At 39.1% G+C, this 20,158-nt stretch overlaps 1 protein-coding gene across 1 annotated transcript in view; it reads left to right on the top strand.

The window, feature by feature from the left end:
• DCDC1 (doublecortin domain containing 1) overlaps positions 1-20,158 on the top strand; it is a gene marked incomplete at both ends in the record, with an annotated part of 271,836 nt that overhangs the window by 151,614 nt on the left and 100,064 nt on the right. The window contains 2 exons of the mRNA XM_083357546.1: positions 2,699-2,854; positions 3,096-3,253. Of these exons, the coding sequence (XP_083213672.1) occupies positions 2,699-2,854; positions 3,096-3,253 (314 nt within the window). The remainder of the gene's footprint in view (positions 1-2,698; positions 2,855-3,095; positions 3,254-20,158) is intronic.

Below are 20,158 nucleotides of genomic sequence, written 5' to 3'. Positions count from 1 at the left end.
CGGGCGGTCTTGTCGATACCACCTGGGATGAGTTTGATTCTGTGACTCCGGAGGAAGTGGACAGGATCATGGGGAGGCTGAGCACCACCACATGTTTATTGGACCCGTGCCCTTCCTGGCTGGTCTATGCAGCCCGGGAGAGGACACGCAGCTGGTTCCAGGCAGTTATATTGGCTTCTCTGAGTGAGGGTAGCTTCCCCGCCGTCTTGAAAGAGGCGGTGGTGAGGCCTCTCCTCAAGAAGCCTGCCTTGGACCCAGCTGTATTGAACAACTTTCGTCCTGTCTCCAACCTTCGCTTTCTTGCGAAGGTTGTTGAGAGTGTGGTGGCGCATCAGCTCCCTCTGGTCCTGGATGAAGCGGATTATCTAGACCCGTACCAATCGGGTTTCAGGCCCGGGCACAGCACGGAGACGGCATTGGTCGCGCTGGTGAATGATCTCTGGAGGGCTCGGGACAGGGGATATTCCTCTGTTCTAGTCCTATTAGACCTCTCGGCGGCTTTCGATACCATCGACCATGGTATCTTGCTGCGGCGTCTCAGGGGACTGGGAATGGGAGGCACGGTCTTACAGTGGTTCTCCTCCTATCTCCAGGGACGTTCACAGTCGGTGTTGGCAGGAGGGCAGAGGTCGACCTCGAGGTCTCTCGTTTGTGGAGTTCCTCAGGGGTCGGTCCTCTCGCCTCTCCTGTTCAACATCTACATGAAACCGCTGGGTGAGATCATTCGTGGTTTTGGAGTTGGGTATCATCAGTACGCTGATGATACCCAACTTTTCCTTTCGACCCCAAACCACCCCAGTGATGCCCTCAACGTGATGTCCCGTTGCCTGGAGGCGGTTCGGGTCTGGATGGGGAGGAACAGACTTCAACTCAACCCCGACAAGACTGAGTGGCTTTGCATATCTTCATCCCGGGTTTATTCGGACATTCCACCTCTTGCTATGGGGGGTGAATTATTACCCCCCGTAGATAGGGCTCGTAACTTGGGAGTCCTCCTAGATTCACGGCTCACCTTGGAAGACCATATAGGAGCTGTGACTAGGGGGGCTTTCGCCCAGGTTCGCCTGGTGCGCCAGTTGCGGCTCTATCTTAGCCGGGATGATTTATGCACGGTCACTCATGCGCTCGTGGCCTCTCGTCTGGACTACTGCAACGCTCTCTACATGGGGCTGCCCTTGAGGACCACCCGGAAGCTCCAACTGGTACAGAATGCAGCCGCGAGAGTTGTGTTGGGAGTCTCCCGATACTCCCACGTTACACCTTTGCTCCGTGAGCTGCATTGGTTACCAGTTGCCTTCCGGGTGAGATTCAAGGTACTGGTAATGGTGTTCAAAGTCCTCCATGGCATGGGGCCGGAGTACCTCAGGGAACATCTGCTGCCGGCATCAAGCTCCCTGCGCCCTGTGCGTTCCCACAGAGAGGGCCTCCTCAGGGTGCCACCGATCAGAGAATGTCGATTGGTGGCCCCCAGGGGGAGATCCTTCTCTGTGGGCGCTCCGGAGCTGTGGAATCAGTTACCGGTAGAGCTCCGGATGGCGCCCGATCTTCGCTCCTTTTGTCGCGATCTCAAGACGTTTTTGTTTGTACAAGCCGGCCTAGCCTGATGGGGATTGGTGGGGTTTTTTATTTTTTACATTCTTATTTTATCCTTGGGGTTTTATAATTATATATTAATTGTTTTAACTTGGGCAATCATTTAATTTCTTTTTAATGTTTGTATTTTGTATTTTACTTTTGCCCTGTGAACCGCCCTGAGTCCTCAGGGAGAAGGGCGGTATAGAAATATTATTAAATTAAATTAAATTAAATTCCTCATCTCATCAAGCCCACCCCCCACGGGAGGGGAAACAAATATGAAATATGTCTTTCAGTATTGTATGAATACTAATTTAGTATTCTATCTGGAATAAATACATAAATAATTTAAAATTCTCAGTAGTATAAATTAAGTTTACTTTAACTTTCGCATATGATTCTGATATACCAGTAAGAAAGAAGAATTTAAAGATGGAAGATGAAAATGTGAAAAACAAACAAACAAAAGCAGGACAGAAAAATTATTAGGTGCATTAAGAAAGCAAATTAGGTCAAAAAAACAGGGATGGTTTCATACATTGAAGAAAATAACTTACATGTGGAATATGAGATGTAAACCATGTATATGTTTGTAATACTGTTTAAACCAATGACATTTACCAAATCATGGTTTAGTTATATTTAATGCTTCTAGCTTGCATTTTTATTTTATTTTGTCTAGAACACGGGTGTCAAACTTGCGACATCATGTGACGTGTTGTGATGTATTGTGAATTTTTTCCCATTGCCGGCAATGGGGTGAGCGCAGTTTTGGTGTGACACATCTGGCCCACCAACCAGCAGTTTGACACCCCTGGTCTAGAATAACCTGGAAAAGTATTTCCATCTGTTTAAATGAGAAGAAGAATTAGGAAATAGTGTATACGAATCTCTTCTTTGACAGTTATATGCGGTAGTGCAGCTTTATTGGCTCATGAGAATCAAATCTACAGGAATTTTGTGAGCTAACTGAGAGCAGAGTTGAGTTGTACCATGTCAGCTGTTTGGTGTTTCCACAGAGAGTATCCTTGGCAATAAATTATACATTTACTAGCACATTGCTGGTTGTCTGTTTATGAATCGCAGACTTGTGCAACGACTCTGCCTTTATTCCTCTCTATAGGCTTACCCTGAATTTGTCCTAACTTACTTAGAAGAATTAAATGTAAAAGAGGCGCTCCAGATCAAATGCTCCACCCAAGAGGTCCAGTCTGTATTTCATCAAAAGACAGATGACAACTCAGAAGACATCCCTGTTCCACACCAGAACCTGAGGGAGGTCAGAGCAATTGGCTTTTTTCAGAGGAAAATAATTTGAAGGGAGTTATTACAATTTAACATATAGGGGTCTAGAAAAGAGAGCAACAATACAAAAGACATTACTTAGTATAGAAATATCCTACTTTTTAATTTATTTTTTATTTTAAAAAGTATTTTCTCCATGGTTTATATTGAAACTCTATGATTGCTGAGTTTTATTCAACATAAGCATTATGATTCATTATATGTTAATTCCACAGGTTTTAGAAAATAATGACCGCAACAGCAAAGAGAAACAACTTTCCAGACCTTTGGACGCCCATTTAATGCCTAAAGGTACCTCAGGCGAGAATTGCCAGCTGACAGTAGCATTGGTGAGGAAAGTGGAAGAGAAACATCCTAAGGCCTCAGCTCAAAGGTAAGCTAGTGACAGAGTTGATATTTATTGTTCAATGACATTAGATGTTTTCCTTCAGTTTTATGTAAGATTGATTTCCTGGATCTTAGTGAAATATCTCAAAAGCCCTCTGGCTTGCAAAGAGAAATGGAGTTTAACCAAATCTAATGAAAGGGGGAGGAAGGAGGTGACATTTATGCAGGTTTTTTTTAAATAAAAATGATTGATGTCTACATTTATCACTGAGGACAAAGTATCATTACGTATTATGCATGAATTGTAGGATAACTCCATAAAGTGAATAATTTATGGTATTTAATTATCATTTATTAATTCTACCTATATGAAATAACAGTTTTCTAGATTCATATAATAAATTGTTGTAAATTCCCTGGATGTTTTAAATGGAGGTTATATTGAATATTGTAAGAGAATAGCATTTATGCATTTAATTCAGATTTGCAATGAAATTACTGCATTAAAAGGTAAAATAACAACTTGCAATTAATAAGCAAAAACATTTGCATCGCTCAATTCTCATTTTAACTACGTAAAATAATACTAAATGCTTCTGTTCTATTTTTTCTTTAAATATGTCTTTCTTACAGTTTTCATAATAAACTTATGGAACCTATTTAAGGGTTGTTAGTTTCACATTACATAAATATGAACTTTGCTGAAATAAACCCAGCATTACATTATATGTATATTTTTCCTAACTTTCTTAATATCAGCTTTAAAGTGTTCAAGACTGAAGTGAAGAATTTTATAATAGATATGTATACAAAAATCTGTACTGCTATCTCAGTTCTCAGAGAGATCCATGAATGCTCCAGCACTAAGTTTTTAAGAAGAGATTGGACAACCATTCATCTGAAATGGTACAGGGCAGTGATGGCAAACCTTTTAGAGACCAAGTGCCCAAACTTCAACCCAAAACCCACTTATGTATCGTGGGGTGCTGAATGGGCATGGTCCATTGGGTGGATGTGGCCCATTGGGTGGGCGTGGCCCATTGGGTGGGTGTGGCTGCCGTGGTAACGGCAGACTGGGTGGGACTAAAAAGTTCAATCAATCAATTCCAACTTTGCGAAATCTTTTTTTCCCCGCGAGAAGTTGAAATTGATTGACTGAACCTTTTTTTTTTGTACACAGTGGTGGAGGCCTAAAGTGAAAAGGTTTTATAAAACCCAGCTGAAGGCCTAGGACTTGGGCGACAGCACGCGTGCCCACAGAGAGGGCTCTGCATGCCCTCTGTGGCACGCGCGCCATAGGTTCGCCACCACGGGTATAGGGTTTCCTGCCTGAGCAGGGGCTCGGACTAGAAGACCTCCAAGGTCCCTTATAACTCTGTTTATTCTATTCTATTCTATTCTATTCTATTCTATTCTATTCTATTCTATTCTATTCTATTCTATTCTATTCTATTCTATTCTATTCTATTCTATTCTATTCTATTGCGTTTCTGTTTCTTTTCAGCTATCCATCAGTTTTTGAGCATGATTTGTGGAATAGTGTCCTGAGTACCTGCTAGCTTACATTATGATATTTATGGCTGGATTATTGCAATTATATTACATAGGGCTGCTCTTGAAGACTGTCAGAAGCTGCAGGTGGGCCAGAATGCAGCAGCATGGGCAATTCTGCTGCTCACAGTTTGCCCAAGTTACATCATTGTTCTGTGAGCTGCAGTTTTCCACTTTCTACACGCAGTTCAAGGAGTGATTATCACCTGTAAAATCCTACATGACAGAGGGACAGATTATTTGTGGAACTGCCTTTGCCTCAGCCCCCCCCTTACAACCCCTTGGAATAGCTTCCCATCTGAAGCCTCTACCCTTTTAGCCATTCAGAAGGGCGTGAAGACCTGGCTGTTCCCGCAAGCACTGGCCTAAGATGGTCATGAGTCTAATAGTTTGCTTGCTCTAGTGCCTGGTTTTATTCCTCTTTTATTTGTTTTATTCATCTTTTCATTGGTTGTTGTGAGCCTCCTAGAATTGCTTTGTGGGATGGGTAGGCATATAAGTACTTTTAATAAATAAAAATATATAAATAAATTTAGATTTAATAATGCAAATTTTAATGGGCCAACTGTATGCCAAAATTTCATGACAAATGTCAGTCTTAAAGGCAGGCAGGCAGGCACAAGCTATACGGTGTTACATGTTCTTCAATGATTCTGGAATTAGATAGTCTTCAATTCTAGGAAAAACCTTGATAGGTAGAGTTTGTTGACCTTTGATCTATTCTTCTCACCCTTTTCTCCTGGACGAATTGCACCTCTCCTATAATTAGATACCAAGTTGGAAGGTAACAAGAGGCAAATCAAATATTCATTTGTTTATTTATCAAATTTCTAGACTGCCCAACATCAAAGTGATTGTAAGCGGCTTCACCAATTAAAAGAAAACAGAAATAGAACATTAAATAAAAAGAGAAACAATTGCTCTAAGCGAACAAATATGGCAATCTTGGTACATCATCACTGTCTTTTCTTAACATTGTGCTTGCAGGTTGTGGGATCCTCTTTAATTGAAGTGATGTCCAGTGCCCAACTCTTATTTTTTGAAACAAGAAGTACTATTACATTGTGCATTATCTCAGCTTCTATATATTATATCCAAAATAAGGTGCAAAGTCACAAGTGGTAATTTCCTTCAGTTCAATCAAAATGACAGTTCTTCACAACAGTTTATATGCACATTAATGACAGTTGAACAAAAAAAATCTGTGGACTTATGAACATCTGACCCTGTTTCTCAGATCAGTATTATATATGACTGAGGCCAACTGTGATTAAAACAGCTCTGGGATGTTCTGGACCTGTATTTAGAATTGTTGTTTTTTTCAGATGCAAAGGAAAATAAAAAGTAATGGAAAATTAGGGCAAAGAAAAAGGGAAAAAGAGAAAATGTGGGGTAGGAAGGGAAAAAGAAAAAAAAGCCATTGACTTCCAACTCTCTTTGGGCCAGTAGAAGATAATAACATTGCAACCTGTATTTAGAATTCTGATTAGAACCAGATTTTGAGAGTAAATTTTAGAGCATTTTTGGCTTTAATCCAGGGCTGAAATCCAGCCAGTGCTAACAGATTAAAAGTTGTAGAGGTAAGTGATGTGTAATAGAAGAAGGAACTCTTATTATCCCAAGAGCCACCTCTGATTCATTAGCTCCAAGCAATATTCCTGTAACATCTTAATTTTTTCATTTAAAGAATCAGCTGATTCACTAAGTTTTGTAGAACAGGGTTCCCCAATTCCTGGACCGTGGCCCACTACTGGGCTGTGGCCTATTCGGAATTGGGCAGTATGAGTGGCTGGCCAGGGAGCATGCATGCATGTGCACAGCTCAACATGCATGACCAGCGAGCTGCGTGCATGCATGCTGGCCTGCCACTCATGCAAGGGCTGTGTGCGCACAGGCATGTGCGATGGTCCACCACTCACACGACTTAGTTTCCCTCTCCACCCTCCCAGCCAGGCTGCCAAGCTGCAAAGGTTGGGGACGGTTGTTGCAGAAGATGCATCCTATATTATTTTTCTATATTTTAATATAACCCAGACTGATAATATGATTCACTCTAATTTTTTTTTTGAAATCTTGGAGTAATATAATTCATGAAAAATAAGACCCAAAATGAATTAGTACGGTAAAGGAAAATATTTTCCTGTCATATTATTTCTTCTTTACTCATGGCAATGAGTAAAAAGTGAAGATCTGTAATACTAAATATGAAAATATTCTGTTGGTTCTTTTTTCCTAAGGGGATGGGAGGCAAAATAATGCTTTTTCTTATTATTCTAATTTGACACTAGTAAGGACTCTACCATAAAGAAGGACTTAAGGGATGGGACATATTTTTTCATGACTCTGTCAGCATTTTGTCTTCAATCAAAGTGACCTTATACAGTATGCTACTGTTCTTGAGCAACAGGCATTTCCCACACCTTTCTATTTCAGCCCCCTCTGTCAATAAAAGGCACAATCAGGGAAGTTTCTGAAAGGGGGGGGTTTCTAATGTGAGGAGATAAACATCAGAAAACTTTTCAGAGATGTTTCATGCCAAATCATTCAATAATTTAGAAAGTTCCTTGATCTTCAAGAACTGTTTTTAGGTTCCAAGAAGATTCAATAGAAATAGCGTTATGCCCACTGATTTTTGTCTATAATGTCTAGTTATTTGTTGTACTATAATGTCTAGTTATTTGTTGTACTTGTTGCGATTCTACTTAAAAGCACAGGAGATGACTCCAAATGAAGCATATTAGGAACAAGGCATAAGATTTGTAGGGTATTTTTTCCTGCTTAAAATAAAGCCTTTGTTATTCTTTGAACACTATTTTCTAACAAATTTATTGTTTAATTTTTTTTTGTTATTTCATTGAGTTGCCCTCAATGTCATCCACTTTTTTTGTTTGTTTGTTTCACTGATTTTAGTAAAATTGGCCACCTATTTTCTGTATTCCCGCTGGGTAAACAAATTTCTGTAAATTTAAATTTAACTAAAAGCAAATGTTTTGCAATATTGCTTTGCTTTCCAAACTGTAGCAGACAGATGTTTGTGTTTTAATATTTTTTTCAACATGCCTATTGACCTTTATTTTACTTTGTGAGGAATTTATGGCAGAAAGATTCTTTTGACTGAAAATCCAAGGTTTTCCTCATGATTTATTTGCTATCTAAATGTTCTAAAGGTTAAAGCTTTGAATTGGGGACAAATTAGCTTTCATTACATGCATCTTGACAAAATTACTTAGTTTTTTTGTTTGAGCTAGATAATTTAAATCCATTTTTTCTCTCCCTTTCTCAGGACCACAGAAATACTAATTCAAGATGGTACAAAACTGTGCTTCATTTCCTCTCTCCCCCCCCCCCCACCTCCACAATGTGAGGATGCAGTTGTTTGCATTATTATATTAAATTGAGCAACTTACCTTTATTTAAATTGAATAGATGTTGTTGAGGGAGAACTGTAGCAGCCAACAAAGCATGGTGACCCAGCTTGTCACCCAGTGACCTGTGAGAAGGAAATAATCAACTGTGAGTAGCTGTCATCTTAACTGATTCTGACAGTTTGGCTCTGGGCACATCTGTGCTAGTTGCATGGAAAGGCCTTTGTTGTTTTCCCACTAGTGACTTTGCTGACTGCTGTAGGGGTTACTTGCTGCCCTACTCCTACTCTTCCCTCCCCTTCAGAAGGGAAAGCAGCTGCCAGTGATGGGATTGACATTTCTTTCAATGATTTACTTGGCATTTATTTAATTATAAAGTACAAGTTCATATCGGATATTAGACCTTTGCAGGGCATTCTAGGTGAAATTAGGATCCTTCTTGAATTGTACTTTTCCAGTCAAAAATGGTACATTTTTTTTTAATTTGCATGGGAAATAGCGAGCTGACGGTCTTTCAATTTTATAAAAATATATCAAATGTTTATCTCAATATTTTAATATTTTTAACCTCTTACAGTGCTTAGTATTCCTAAATTCCCTTTAGTGAGCTACAGTTACCATTTTGTGTCATTGCTTTAATTATAGTTGACTTTCCTTATTTCAATATCATAGTTTCAATAATGGAAAGTAAATTAATTATAAATAAGTGTTTGTCTTCCTTTTCCTTCAGGACTCTTACATGCTAAGACTTTTTACCTGAATATATACCTACAAAGTTCTTTTAACCCATTTTGGTTAAAAACACATAATGAGGTAGAAGAGCCAAAGAAAATAAATGCACCATTTGGATGCAAACTTTTTATGTGCACAAACTGATGTTTACAATGGTTAAAAGTGGATTACAGTCATTAGTGAAGGAGATTTGGACTCATGTGATCTCTTCTACTTATAACCACAGATGCCTTCTGGATCTACTCTAGAGATCCTCCAAGCTTTCAGAACAGATGTGTGTGTGTGGGGGGGAGGACTGAAGGGGAAGGGAAATCTGTTAGACCAGCATTTTATTTTTTTCTTGGCAGATAGCCAGTATTGGATACAACCCAGTCATAATTGCTCTTCCTTAGTGATAATTTGTTCTGGAATAAAGCAGATGTTTTTCTTCCTTCATGGAATAAAATAAATCTGGAGCTGTAATGAGAGAAGAATTACAGACATGATTCTTTGTTTGCAGACATACTGTAGTCTTTTATGACAATTTTGAGAAAAAAATATGGATAATTTAAACATAAGTACTGTTTATAATATTAATGATGAAACAGAGCAATCCATTAATCAGTAATATAGTTTAAGTTTAAGTTTAAGTTTATTATATTTGTATACCGCCCTTCTCCCGAAGGACTCAGGGTGGTGAACAGGGCACATATAAAATACAAAGTACAAAAGTTAAAAGAGAATTAAATAGAGGCCCGAGCTAAAACAATAAATAATAGTATAAAAACCTGAAATAAAAACCCCAATATATGTATTATCCATGAATGAAAATGACAATTTTATGAAAGCTAACATTCATCTTACAGAAATGTCTATAGTATAAAGTAGATAAGATTTTATATTGCTTTTAAATAGAAAAAAAGGTAGGATTTTCTTAACCTGAAGTAGAATACAAATATTTTAGGTAAATAAATGGACATTTACTTTCATTATTGAAAGGTCTTTTTTCAGTTTGGCAATGATCCTATTTCAGTTCACACCTATCCTAAGGGAGAATGGAACCCTATTGGTTTTAGGAGATCTCTCAGATGTTTCAGGTAGATCAACCACAGTATTCTTCTGAACAGATTCTAACTGGGGACTGGAAGAACTATGCTATGCTACATTATGCTCTGCTCTGCTCTGCTCTGCTCTGCTCTGCTGTGCTATCCTGGTTTCATTCCTTATGTACATGGCCTATTCTAGAAGATAAAACTAGATAAAAATGGGATTATCATTTTGCTCTGACAGCAGGTTCTATAAGTATCAGTGTTATCCCTTATGCTTTTAATATTTACATCAAGCTTATGAGATAGTTATCTTGTGATTGGGACTGAAATAGCAATACATGAATGACATTGAGTTCTATTTCTCTTTTTCATTACATCTTGTTCAGTCCTAGGATATTTTAACCTAGTGTTAATAGAGAAGTGATGACTCAGGATCCAGATTTGAGAGCCAGACTGTTTGGTTCAACTGTCTGCATGAATTATATTCAACTTGTGTGGCAGCAGACAAAACAAAATGAATACAATTCTTGGTTGTATAAAGAGAGGCATAGAATCAAAATCAAGTGAAGTATTAGAACCGCTTAATAAAGCCTTAGTAAGGCTACACCTGGAATACTGCATCCAGTTTTTGTCACCACATTACAAACAAGATGTTGAGACTTTGGAAAAAGTGCAAAGAAGAGCAACAAAGATGATTAAAGGCCTAGAGACTAAAACATATGAAAAATAATTGCAGGATTTGGGTTTGGCTAATCTAGAGAGAAAAAAGGACTGGGGGGGGGGACCTGATAGCAGTATTCCAGTATTTGAGAGGTTGCCCCAAAGAAGAAGGGGTCAACTTCTTTTTCAAAGCACCAGGGGACAGGATAAAAAACGATGGATGGAAACTAATCAAGGAGAGAACCAACCTGGAATTAAAGAGAAACTTCCTAACAGTGAGAACAATCAACAAGTGGAATAGCTTGCTGTCAGAGGTTGTGGGTGTAATTCCCATCCGCGTCGCCACTGTTAAATCGCAGAAGAATGAGAGACGTAGGCGGTGGCTGCAACAGAATCTTTATTGGATGGCAGGTCGTAGTAGTAAAAGACTGGGGAACTGGGGTTACCTGGGTCCTCTTATAGGTGGGCACTGACCAATAGGTTCAAACCTTGGTTTCCCGCCTGGCGGTCAGCCAATAGGCTTCTGTGGTTTTCCCGCCAGTGCTGCTCCTTTCCAGCGCTGTCCAGCAACAGCGCCTCCTGTAGTTCTTGTACTGTAACTAGATCCATACATTACACTGGGTGCTTCATCACTGGAGGTTTTGAAGAAGAGACTGGATAGCTACCTATCTGAAATGGTATAGGGCAGGGGTCAGCAACCTGAAACAGTGAAAGAGCCACTCAGAACTGGTTCCGTCACAAAAGGAAAAACTGGGAGCCGCAAAAAAAATGTGTGCACATGCGCGTACATGCGCGCATGTGCAGAACAGGGTTTGACTGAAGAGTGGAGCCAAGGCGAGATATGCACCTACCCTGCATATTTAAATTGATTGGTTGAACTTTTTTAGTCCCACTTTTTTTTTGGACTGCACATGGCCGAAGATTGGGAGCCGCAGGAGATGGCTAAAAGAGCCGCATGTGACTCCGGAGCCGCGGGTTGCAGACCTGTGGTATAGGGTCTCCTGTTTGAGCAGGGGTTTGGACTAGAAGACCTCCAAGATCCCTTCCAGCTCTATTTTGATTGAATTGTTTTGAAGAATATTTCCCTCCTTTTATAAGATAAGAATCATAGCTTTGCTATTGATACCACACTATTTTGGAGGTACAGGGATTCTCAGCAATGTACTTTTTAGCAATATCAACTGACATACCAATTTTGAACATACAATTATTCATGTTTTGATAACTTCCTGATTTGGTTATTGCAGTCATAAGTGGAGGTGGTTGGAAAGTTTATATAATTTGATATAATCCAGAACAGGCAGCCAGGTTGTTAATCAGAGCTTTAGCTTTATTATAATATTTCATAGATATTTTATGTAATGGGTAGGAAAATGGCATTGGGAAACAGGAAGAACCACAGAAGGGACAACCAGGGACAAATGCTTTCAATGCTTCAAGATTCTGTTACAATAAACTTACAATGAATATAGAGCTAGTATTCTTGTGCTTCTTGTCTGGACTATCACACAGGTTAACATCAATCTTGCTAGACTGAAAGTATTACAAGATCATTTTCCCTACCATTATACCATTGATTTCAAAATGTGGGTATTAATATTTTAATCCTAAATTATACAGGCATGAAAAGGATTATTTCCCCCCACATATACCAATCCAGATTTACCATTATTTTCACAGCTCTTTTCTGAGTGTTCCTGATGAAATGGACCATTTGCCTTGAGTTTGAGGCAGACTGGTTAATGCTTGAGGCAACAGTCTCATACTTGAAATTGGGTATTTCACAAAGTTGCATGCTGAAAATGTCTTGAAATTAAGTTGAATTAAAATTTTGTACATCTCTAATTGATTTTGATATCTTTCTCTGGCCAGTTGAGAAACTACAAATAAAATGGAAATCAGTTGGGATTAATGTAGCAATACAAGAGGGATAATGTATTTTAAGAATGTATGAATTAACTTGGGTAGGGTACAGGAAAAGAATATAAGAGTGCTCTCATATACATTTCTATGCATGTCTCTGTATAACTTGTCAAAATATGTCTCACGTACAATATAGCTTCCAGAAAACCAGTTTGTGTGAATGAGTGTTAGGCAAGAAATAAAAAGGAAAGTGGAAAATTGGATCTTATTTCCTAAGTGGTGGGAAAGAGAGATTAGTTTTAATGAAAAAAAATTGCAACCAACAGATCTGTAAAGTTTGAAAATAGTGGAACAGTTGAATATGGATAAACAGCCCCTTTATGTTCCTAAAGAGAAATCTGTATATATTGAGAGAAGCCTATTGAAAAAGAAGCTTCTTCATTTATGCTCATCAGTGGTGTAACTACCATTGAGTAACCTTGCCAGTGATTGCCTAGCATACTGATCCATCATCCTACATCCAACTGGCTTCACATTCTCCCTGCAGCTCTTCGTGGTGACTCAAAGACCAAATCTATGGAGCCTGTTCCAGGCAGAGTAGGAAGTTAAATGGGTTCTTGATGTGCACAACAGCACAGAAAGACAGCGGATATTCCATTGTAGTGAATGCTGTTGGAAAAACCTTGCAAGATGCCAGAATGTATAACATCATATGCATGGGATGTTGGATTTCAGTCACTACAAACAAGCAACATCTGTCTCAAAAATTTTAAGATGTCAGAAGTCAGTACAATATCATGTATAGTAAACATTATACTAAATCTAAAATGTTGGATACCAGATAACCTGACAAAGTGGGAAGAATGCATGGAACACTAAAGTTAGGGATTTAACTTTATAAGAAAGAGTGAAATTAAATTCCAACATCGATTTACCTCAGCCATGAAATGCATTCAACGATTGCAGCTCTGTCTCAGCCTAGTCCATCTCAATCTTTTTGTAAGGGTAAAATTGAAGAGATTAAGAACTATCTACATGTTTGCAGGGTTGTAAGTGCTTATCAAAAGAAATAAAAGCATCATGCCATTGTGCCACAAGCTCTGTCCTTTTGTACATGTATGTGACATCATCTCACCAATACAAAAAAGGCAGAGTTTGCCTCACAGTTGTGCAACACTAATCTTATAATTTGGCCCCCTTCCCCTGCATACACCTCTAACTATATACTTCATTGATCTCCTGGAGGGAAATAGGATATAAATATAATTAATAAAAAGTAAATGGTATTTCTTTAATAATTTTAATGGTAGCAGAAATATGTAAATTTTATGCCAAGATGTATCTTGTTGGCCTTTGTCCCAGATTTACAAGCACTTGTTAACTTAAGTTGAACTTTGTTGCTGTGTGCCAGCTTGCACTCAGCATGTGAATGTGTTTGTACAGACATGTGCACAGGTGGATATGTGCATGCTCAGCAAATGTACCTTCAATGCTGATGGCTCACAGTGGAAAGGGTCTAACTTGCAGCAAAGTTATTTGGAGAGAACAAAATACATTCACATACAAGCAGGCATGAACAAGTTCAGAGCAAATTTAAGCATCTTTTTTTCTTTTGCTAACATAGTATCCTTGTTTTGTTTCATTCTGATTTGCAGGAAGGATAATAATAATAAGGTGACTGATGTATGTGTTCTTAGAAAAAGTAACATTTTAAGGAGCGTATTGTTAGTTCTGGTTCCAATTATTAACGGAATGGAGGGGAAATTCTTATTAATCCCTACGGTCCTTGGACTCTTTCCAACCAATAGTAATATTTTTCTTAGCCATCTTAAATGTACATGATGTTAACTTAATATTGTTAAATTTAAAATTACTATATTTATTTCATTCTGTTTTTCTGCTGCCCTAAATATAAAGCTCTGCAAAGCATAACTGAACAAGTGTAAAGCAACATTTACATAGAACCATTAAAAGGGAATGGTTCTAGTATTCCTAAAGCCGGTTAGGATCGAACTGCCAAACTTCTGGTAGTTGGTAGTCAGCAGAATTAGTCTGCAGTGCTGCATTCTAACCACTGCGCCACCGAGGCCCAAAGCTGCATTGTTGTTTTTTTTTTAGGGAAAGTTATGCAGAAGGTGGTTTGGTTACAGCTTCAAAGGACCCTGGAGAAAAAAGATTATTGTCACCCTCCATTCGGCCTAATTTCTGACCAGAATGTAGCATTGAGATGGCATTGCTCAGACTCGGGAGGGAATATGTTCCTCTTAATCTCTCAGTAGCCATTATTACCACCACCCATTGTATTTTTCTGAATTGGCTCAAGGAATTGAGAATGGAAAGCTTAGTATTATAGCAGTTCTTTCTCCAGACCCATTCCAGTTGGTGCTGGAGGATGGGGACAGAGGTCCAGACTAGGCTCCTAGTTTGTGGGGTGCCTAAGAACTCCACACTTTCAGTTTTGTTTAACATGTGCTTAAAGCTGCTGTGTTAGCACAAAATTAAGTACCATTAGTAGGCTGAGGAATCAGCTGCATATCTCTGTCCCTGGCCCGGAAAATGATGCAGTCTCTGTCTTTTCTCAGTGTCTGGAGGCTGTAAGAGTTTGGGTGTAAAAGAGCAGACTTCAACTTAAAGTAACCCTGGCAAGACTGGGTGGCTTTGAGATTTGTACTTCCAAGGATCCAAATCTGAAAAACGTCCACCATCTTTGGCTCTCAGTGGAGTTGCACTCCCATATTCAGAGTCTTTATGCAATTTGGTGACCCTCCTGAACCAACAACTCCTGCTTGAGAAGTTGACAAGCAGCTAGAACCTGGGAGGCTTTTGCACACCGTTCCATCTTCTGTGCCATTTGTACTCTTTTCTGAATAGGTAAACTAGACCAGGAAATCAACACAGGAAGGCTAAAGCTATTTTTATGAGATTGGCTATCATAACAGAATGCAGGTGATCCTTTGACTTACAACCGTTCATTTAATCCACAGTTACAACGGCACTAAAAAACGGTGACATGACTGCTTTTCATACTTATGACAGCATCACCACAGTTATGTGATCAAAATCCAGATGCTTGGCAACTGGCTCATATTTATGATGGTTGCAGTGCCCTGGGATCCTGGGATCACCTTTTGTATCCTGACGAATAAAGTCAATGGGGAAGCTAGATTGATCCAACCACTGTGTTACTAACCTAACAACTGTAATGATTCACTTAATAATTGTGGCAAGTAAAGTCATAAAATGGAGGCAGAATTCACTTAACTCTCTAGCATAGCAATGGAAATTTTGGGCTCAATTGTGGTCATAAGTTAAGGACTACCTGTATTGCAAGTCTGATTGTACTATTCCTCCTTCTCTTTTTAATATTTCAGTAAATTAGAGAGCTGCTTCCAAATGTTATCTTGTTGTTTGGGACTTAAAAAAAAGTTTGACCTGGGTAGTGGTTCCTGCATAGTTCCATTGAGATCATCTTTCTTACTCTTGACAAGAGGTTGTGGCCACAGTCATTCACACCTTTAGGTAAAGGTAAAGGTTCCCCCGCACACGCATGCTAGTCGTTTCCAACTCTAGGGGCCAGTGTTCATCTCCATTTCAAAGCCGAAGAGCCAGCGCTTGTCCGAGGACATCTCCGTGGTCATGTGGCCCGCATGACTAGACGCCAAAGGTGCACGGAATGCTGTTACCTTCCCACCGTAGTGGTCCCTATTCTTCTACTTGCATTTTTACGTGCTTTCGAACTGCTAAGTTGGCAGAAGCTGGGACGAGTAACAGGTGCTCACTCTGCTATGTGGCACTTGGGATTCAACTCGCCAAACTGCCGATCTTCTGATCGACAAGCTCAGTGCCATCGCATCCCTTATATTCACACCTTTATCACCTCCTAATTGGATTCTGCATTGCTTGCTACCTGTGGCTGCCACTGATAAATCTGGAAATTGCAACTCTTGTCCAGAATGCAGTCTACAGATAGTAATGAGTGTATCTCGTGCTACACTCAGTAAGATAACTAATCCCCAAGTTGTGAATACTCCCAGTAGGCTTCTGGTTGCAATTCAATGTGCTGGTTATCACTCATAAATCTCTACATGGTGTAGGGCTGGGTTTTGGGGGATGACCTATCCCTGATTATTTTTGCCTACCCTACAAAGGTGGCATTCTCAGATCCTCTGTCTAAGTCAGTGTCATTTAATGGACCTAAAAGATGGGCTTTCACTATTGCTGCTCTTGCCTGTCCAAATGAACTCTTCTGAAGGTTTGGCTAGTGCTGACCTCTTTGCCTTTTGCAGAGCCATAAAGTCTTTTCTTCAATGAATTGGTCCAGGAGGTTGTTTGTGCCCATTCTGATGAGTGAGTGAATATTTGGCTATACATATTTATATGTATGAAGGGACGCGGTGGCTCAGTGGGTTAGGACGCTGAACTTGTCGATCGGAAGGTCAGCAGTTTGGCGGGTCGAATCCCGAGTGCCGCGTAGCAGAGTGAGCACCTGTTACTCATCCCAGCTTCTGCCCACCTAGCAGTTCGAAAGCATGTAAAAATGCAAGTAGAAAAATAGGGACCACTACGGTGGGAAGGTAACAGCGTTCCGTGCTAGTCATGCCGGCCACATGACCACGGAGACGTCCTCGGACAAGCGCTGGCTCTTCGTCTATGAAACGGAGATGAGCACCGGCCCCTAGAGTCGGAAATGACTAGCACGCATGTGTGGGGGAACCTTTACCTTTTATTTATATGTATACATATACATATTTATGGAGTGAAGGTTCGTTCTTCGAGCAGTAACTGAAGGATTTCTCCTAAACACTGCTGAGTATGTTACCTAGCCTGGGAATGAAACATTCAGAAACCAACCCACAAGCTTGGAGAATGAATCTTCACCCTCATTCTATACCTGAGCTATAGATATTTACCACTATTGTATACATACATACATACATACATATATCATAGTGGTTTGTTATATTAGTTTTACATTATTTTTTGTTCAGTGTTGACTGTTCTTGATTTGTACTGATACCCAAAATACTTAATTAGAAATTAGGAAGTGTTACAAATTTCTTAAATTAAATATTGCACAAAGAACACATAACCATAATCTGTAACACATGGTAACAGCATCAAAATTGAGATCCAAAGGCCAGGTAAAAGATTATTTTCACTTCCGGCTTAATTGTTAATAGTGAAAGAACCATCTTTCCATCAAAAGACAAAGTTTTCCATAAGAATGGGCATCTTCAACATGCCATTGTGTATTTGACATATAGGATGGGCATAGTCTACTGGGAGCAGAAAGTCCCAAAGGACATCTGGTCTCAAGCTTGAAGGACATTCTTGGTAATGTCCATCACTTTAATTTTTTAATAGAATTTAGAACTTTGATTTCATATTGGGGAGATGCACATCACTCAGAATTAGCATGCCTGAAAATAAAATAAAATAAAATAATAAAATAAAAAATATATAAAAAAACACTTGGAAATCTATAGGAAAATTGTGCAGTTATCAAAGAAGAGGAACTATTCTGCTTAATCAGATTTAGCCTGTCAGCACATGGGCTAGTATGTTGAACTGACATTTCTGAATAATCTTTAAAGGCAGCCCCAGCAACAGCATACTGTAATTGTCAAAGTGCGAGGTGATTAGAGCCCAAATTACTGTACCCAGAATATCTGGCACCAAGAACAACTGTATCTGGTGCACCATCTGAATCTGAGCAAAGGTTTTCCTAGCCACTGCACTCAGCTGCTGGTTCATATAATTAATCTTTTAAGTTTGAGATAATATACTATGCCATCTCTAACATGAAATAAAAATTAATTACTGAACTGTGAATTTAATTAAATATTATTTCTCAATTAAATATTATATTGAATTAAAATTCAAAGTAAATATCAGTCAGCCCTCCTAGGTAAACCAGACAGGAAACTTTACCAGATGAGCTAATTGTACTTTATTGTAAGGCTGTATTTAATAGAATTTTTCAAGTCTTAAAGTACAAATCTCCTGCCATCACTTTTAATAGCCTGATCCATTCTTCCTAAATTTCTTTCTCTAACTATTAAGCCACTGGAGAATCCCCTCTCTCTTGTCTGATTGTCTGCAGGCAACATCTCTTCCCCCGTCCCTTAGGGTCATTTTCACATACCATCACAGTATACTAATATTTTTAAAAAAGTTATATGAGATATACTAGGATACCAAATAGATTTGATGATGGAGGGAAACCTAACTTTCATGCTTAAATTTTTAAGCAGTACCTGCTTCCTTGTACTAAGCTATAATTTTGTTTTCTTAAGCTTATAAGACCCCTGGTAAAAATAACTACATTTAGCACAGTTTCTTGTCTCAGAGGGGGAAATCTCTAGATTAGTGTTTTGTTTCCCCTCCTTGTAAATATCCAATAAGTTGGCCTTCAACTTATATCAATAAGACAATGAGAGCTTGATGGGAGTTAAATATCTCTAAACCCTATGAATTGATCCGTAGGAGCCGTTTTCCACATGAGTGGCAGCTGCACCGAGGCATACATCCGCAAAGAGAGGAGGTCAGGGTGCGAAGGAGGAGCAGGCTTGGCACTATCTTCCTGCACTCTCTTACTGACAGTGTCTGGCTTTGGCAAAGGAAGTGAAGCGCATAGAGCATGCTCAGTGGCATTTCCAAATGCATCTCAGCTGGGGACTTGTGCTTTATTGCATCAGCAGCACACACTGAGGGGGTGGGGGTGGGGAGGAAAGACATAATTTTGTCAAAGTAGTAGATCACAATCTCCCCTCCTCCTTCAAAATCACCAGCACCACACACTAATAGCTGTAATAGATTCAGATTTTTATGCATATTTCAGTCACAGCAGTATTTCTAATGCATATGTGAAAGGGTTCTAATTTATGTCCACCAACTGTGTAGTGCCCTTCTTTTGGTTAATGTCATCATCCTAATGGTGTTTCTATTATACTCAAAGGTAGTAAATGAGGCTTATTGCAGGAAGGTAATTGATTTTCACTGAATGAAAATGTAAATAGCCATAAGAAATCCTGTGAAAGACAAGCAGTCTGAAATTGTCAAAGAAATGAGCCACACACATAACTTATTGGTCCTTATATTTGTAAAATACCTGCTCTTCCCTCCCCAGTCAGCAAAATAGTAACATATTTCATTTCTTTTCTTTTTTTCTTTTTTAAAAAAAGCAATATAATGGGAGAATATAAATGATTTTATGTTTGCCACGTTCACAGTTTGATTTATAAAATATGTATTAACTGTGTTCTGAAAGAATTTCGTGAGGTTCCTCTCAAGTTGGAAAGCCTGTGAATAATATTTTTGGAAGAAAGGTATAAGAATTTTTCTTCCCTGACATCTCTGTACTTTAATATAATAATCTAATAAATCTGTCTCCTGATTTGGGAAGCTGGGCCTTTCTTGCTTTAGAATGATCACTGGGCATGAGAAGATTTGTTCAAACATCAGAACTGATGTGGGATGGATGAGTTACTGTTAACGGAACACATGCATTTCTCATGCTAAACTGCAGGAATCATCCATCCATTTGTAGAACTGTTTCAGATCAGGAACTAGAAACAGCTGTGATTCAGAACTCTACTCTTACAAGTTTTTACATTTTGTCTAAATTATTAGCATTCCTACAGTATACTTTGTCTTAATATGAACATGTTTTTAGGGATCTACTTTGTGTAGTGATGTCCAGCAGTTTTGAAAGTTGCTTTTGTTTCATATGGGAATGTGAATTATGTATTC

Source organism: Vipera ursinii (assembly GCF_947247035.1).
Source record: "Vipera ursinii genome assembly, chromosome: 1".
Taxonomy (NCBI): domain Eukaryota; kingdom Metazoa; phylum Chordata; class Lepidosauria; order Squamata; family Viperidae; genus Vipera; species Vipera ursinii.
This window is presented reverse-complemented; position numbering and strand designations above follow the sequence as displayed.